Source organism: Glycine max, chromosome 4 (assembly GCF_000004515.6).
Source record: "Glycine max cultivar Williams 82 chromosome 4, Glycine_max_v4.0, whole genome shotgun sequence".
Classification (NCBI taxonomy): Eukaryota; Viridiplantae; Streptophyta; class Magnoliopsida; order Fabales; family Fabaceae; genus Glycine; species Glycine max.
The window spans coordinates 3,247,168-3,252,142 of NC_016091.4; the positions used below are offsets into that span (position 1 = coordinate 3,247,168).

The 4,975-nt window shown below is 33.6% G+C and overlaps 1 protein-coding gene across 1 annotated transcript; it reads right to left on the bottom strand.

The window, feature by feature from the left end:
* Window positions 1-1,528: 1,528 nt before the first annotated feature.
* Window positions 1,529-2,791, bottom strand: LOC100499894 (uncharacterized). The gene is given in 3 exon segments (NM_001250631.2): window positions 1,529-1,820; window positions 1,941-2,225; window positions 2,555-2,791. Coding segments are annotated over 3 exon segments (675 nt in total). The 5' UTR covers window positions 2,783-2,791; the 3' UTR covers window positions 1,529-1,658.
* Between the last annotated feature and the right edge of the window lie 2,184 nt (window positions 2,792-4,975).

The window sequence follows — 4,975 nt, forward strand, 5'->3', positions numbered from 1 at the left end:
CATCTCAAGTTGGGACATCCAACCCAAGTGGGAGTAAAGTCTAAAAAAAAGCAACCAAAATCGAAATAAAAGCTAAAAATTGCTACACTATGTTCTACTTCTTACTGATTTGTATTCTAAACATGTATACTCATTCAGGCAAAGGAGAAGGCAAGAACGAAAAACGTATCCAAAATTTTGCAAAGACGGATTCTAAACTTTTCTATATTTATAGAAATTAAAAACATATTTTAACCTATATAAAAATTGGTAACATACAATAACTTCTTTTTTTTTAGAAGGAATACACTAACACTCTACACCTAAGTGCATTTTAAGATCAATTGTAGTTATAATTTGCTAACATTCTTTTTCCAAAAAATAAAGTGAGTGTCTCTTAACAAATTTTACAAAACATTTGTTAATGTTTAGCCATTTATTTTCTAGAATGCGTACGTTAACAAGCTACACTTAAATGTATTTTAAAGATTAATTAGTTGTAATTATAATTTATTAACCTATTTCTTCTATAATAAGAAATGAGTGTTTTTTTAGCAAACCGCTCTCTATGATACATTGTTCTTGAAATCTAGAGTGCATTTTTACTAACTCTTTTTTTTAGGCGAGAGGTAGAGTGTATATAGATGCAATTTTTTTAATGTTTTTTTTAAATAAATAACAATATGCATGATACACTTAAATTATTTACAACAACACTTATACACTAATCTTAAAACTACCTACTATAAAAATAATATATCATGTGATAATAAAATTTATCATATGGTGATTTAAATTAATAATAAGTTTTTAACAAATACTTTTTTGTAAGTTTTAAATAATTTAAGACAAATATCTTATTATTAGTCTTTCATTTAACACAGTCCTGTTTCCGTGTATCACCCATTTTATTACTATACTTTTTTTTTAAATCTCTCTACCTTAAATTGTAAAAAATGATTGTGAGAATAAGGTTACTCTTTTTCTCACTATGCATACACAGTAAACGAGATGAAACTGGTCAGGACTTCTTTTTTCAAATCGTTGGTCTTCCTTTCCCTCCCAGGTCTGATTCTCATTGCCCTACGAGACACTATGCGGTAAAAAGAAATTTGCATGTCAATGGTGAAAAAATAAATATATGAATGCACCCTTGATACTTGATGTGCCTTACTTTATGAAAGTCTGATTTATGATGGGTGAGTGGAATATCTAACATGATTATTTTATAAGATTTCAGCTAGAGGACACTTATGCTTTTTCAATTTGAAAGTAAAAGGCGTAAAAGGATAGGCTTAAGAAGAAGAAGAAGAATTAAGAAGGAGTAGGTGCGTGGACTTGTGCGTCCGTAGTTTCTCCTTTTAACCTAAAAGCTTCGTTTGATTTATTTGTGTTCCTGTAGTCAAAAGGATCCATCGTTTTCAAAGCCACACACCGATGTAGCTGAAATCAACAAATAAAGGGAGACAAATCGCTTTGGTTTGGTTCCAAAGTCAGGAATAGCATTAAGTGGAAGAGTACAGATCAGAGACAACTTTGTCTTTCTTCTTTCCCAATACAAAGAAAAAAGAAAAGTAAAGCAAATTAATTAAACCACATTCATTCAATAATCAGCTGCGATTCGGAACTAAAGCAAAGTGAAAAATGATAGATAAATGGTCAATCAAACTCAAACCCCTTCATCTGCCTTCCGGGTGCAATGGAAAAAGCTCCAGAGTTCTATGTTCCTCTTGTTCACAAGGTGATGACATGTTTTGTTCTTCCAAGCAGTCAAATACCCATCTCCTGCACTTCTTCTTGTACGGACTATCTTCCTCGTGATCTCTCTCTACCACTTCCCCCTGCAATAATCCGTTAAAGTACTTTAACTTTTTTATTTTTTTTCAAACAAGATCTCATAGTTATTCTTCTTATACTACTACCACCATCCTAGGTTAGTGTACAACATACTATATACATACCCTTGTTGTCTCCAAAGTAACAACACTGTGAATTGTGGGAGTTCGAGGACTATGAGAAGATGCAAGGCTGCTGCGCTTCTGCTTTTGTCTCTCGCGTGCTTTGTGATTCTGAAACCAATAGAACACGTTCTTCCCTTCGATCTTGCCGTACTTTCCAAGCTGGACAGTGATCTGCTCTATCTGTTGAGCATTCGGAGTTCGCATCCCTCCTTTGTACAACATCTCCAATATGCCTATCTGTTCTTGCGTAGGATTCCACCGTGTCCCTCCTGGGTGCGTTTCAATCTGTGTATTATAACAACAACAATAATTAATCAACTAATAACGAAAAATCGTTCACTTTGTTCGTCACTCAAATAATTTAAAAGCAAATGCATGTGTGGATATATAGTATATAAATGCTGTACGTATGTGCACGTGATTTTCTTATCAACAGGGTTTCCAATGATTCAACACTCTATTAATTCCACCAAATAAGTTAGATTCTCTTAATAAGTGACGTGAATTATATTAATGCATGGATGATGGGCAGGGAGAAAATTAAATTAATTAAAGAAAAAAAGTGAATAATTAAGATATCAAACAACAATAATAATAGTAATGATAATACGGACCTGGCCTTGGGGTGAAGGTGGATCCTTCTTAGTGTCGTCAGAGGAAACGGGTTTTCTGGGGCCACTTTCGGGCCTGATGAAGCTCTTGAGATCGAAAGGGGTAGTGATAGTTTTGGTGTTGGGAAGCTTGGGAGCAAGAGGGCGTAATCTCTTGCAGCCAAGTGTGAGGAAAGGTTCGTGCTCCCAGATTAATCCACGTGTGAACTGATGCACCTTCATGCTGCCCATGGTGGAGAGAAGAGGATGATAGGGAGATCAGTGATTATATAGAGGAGGATGAGAGGATCGCTATGCTAAAGTGGACAAAGTGGGAAATGAGGTGTTGCCTGCAACAACCAAGACCAAATGATGAGATGTAGTTGACTTATGAATTTCCACCCATAAATTAAAGTAAAAGGCAATGCAACTAGATTTTAAAAGAAAAGCAAAATCGCACCGTACAGAGAGTAAATTATTACTATAAGTAGTGCTTTGTTTCGGGTGCCCACCGTATCCCAGTCCAAAATTAGTGATTAATTTATCAAGATGCAAAGATTTATTTAGGGTCCAATCTCTGACTAAGTGCATAATAAACATTATTAGCATACAATTATATTATCATATCACTATAGCTAGCTAGGTAGTAACAATTATAACAATTTTTAACATACTATTTGTAACATATTTTGTATTAAAATTTATAAAATGATACCACAGATTCAAGCAAAACATATAATAATAATTGCACATCCTATCATTCTAAACAACCTATTAAAAAAATTATATTTCATCTCTCTTTTTTTATCACATTATATTGATACCTATTATATCTATATATATGTAGTTTTCCTCTTTTTCTTTTTCGTAGGTGGTGTCAAAGTAGGTTATGTGGGTGTTTAAGAATCATTTTTGTTAGTTAGAAATTATAGTTCCTTAGGCAGGGATGAAATGAGCGCGTGTGGACAAGGGTGGGTGTGTGTGGAAGGATGATGGACGTATGCGCTTGTGCGTGTGTGTTGGCCCGTCAAATCGGGTCTTTTTTTTCTTGCTTTCATGATAAGGTATCCATGCTTTTCGGTGGCCTCTTTGGCTCGCTCTCTTTCAAAGCTTTTTGCTCATCAATAAAGTGATGTGAGGAATGCAAAAAGATTCCTCCAATCCCAAAACTTGAAAATGGAAGCCCTTTGATCTGCTTTTCAGGATACGGTTTTTTATATAAAAACGGATGAATGGGACGTCCAGAGGGGGATATCATGAATATTGTCTTCGTCCTTTTGAAGTGGTAGAGAATGTCCAAGAAAACACTCACTCGCTCAACCATATCTCTCAAACCCATTTCCCACTCTTTTGGGAACTGTAGCTCAATTTCCTAAGTACTACTACTAGCTACTTTACACTCCACATAAATGTAATAATCTATATAAAACATGCACCCATCATAATCTAGCTAGAGCTACGTACATACCCCTCCATTAAACTTTAGTGTATATCCAAATTAATTCTATAATTAAAGCATTATATTTATAAATAGAAACTACTATATTATATACTCCACGTATATTTTTACTATTTTATTCTAATATAATATCTATTTATACATATTTAATATTTTTTCTAAAGAATTAAAACATATTATAAAAAGATATAACACATTCAATATTTATATATCGAGTGAATCTGAGTCGTCTGCACCCATACATATATATATATATATATATATATATATATATATATATATATATTCAACAGCTAGCAATAAATAGTGACGTACACTGATCATATTAATATACTACATTTAAATTTATGTTCAGGTAATGGAATATATATGTTCAATGAACAAAAGCTGTGAGAACGGGGAATAATTCTCATTTCCCGCGTTGCATATGATTGAGTGTTGAGTGCAGCTGGCAAGTGGTCTCTGTCTGGTCGGATAACTAATCACAGTTCTTTAAGCAACCCAGCTCGGCACGTGAGTAAACATATTCATGAGTAATTCAAACCTTTAGTTATGCACGTGCCATTCAAATTGGGTGCACGAGAGGAAGACAAATTGCACACGTGTCTCAGTCAAAATACATGATGGCCAATCATCACAATCATGCACCTGCAAGCTGCGCGTGAGTTATTCCTCTTTCACTCCTGTGAATATGATTATGAATACTTTCATAGGCTCCTTGCAGAAAATAAGAACGGATAAAATAAATAATAATAAAATGATGTGAGATTGATATTTTTATATTTTGTTTTATTAAAAAAAATTATCTTCTTTTTTATTTCTTTTTCCTCTACCGAACAAAACCTCGAGCCGATAAAGAGATTTTCCAAATGCAAACGAATCCTAGCAATACAAGTATTTGTTAACAACTTAACATGTTTACAATTAACTACGTAGTGAAATTTACCAAAAAATAAATTTTCCAAACTGCACACGTGTTGTACAGT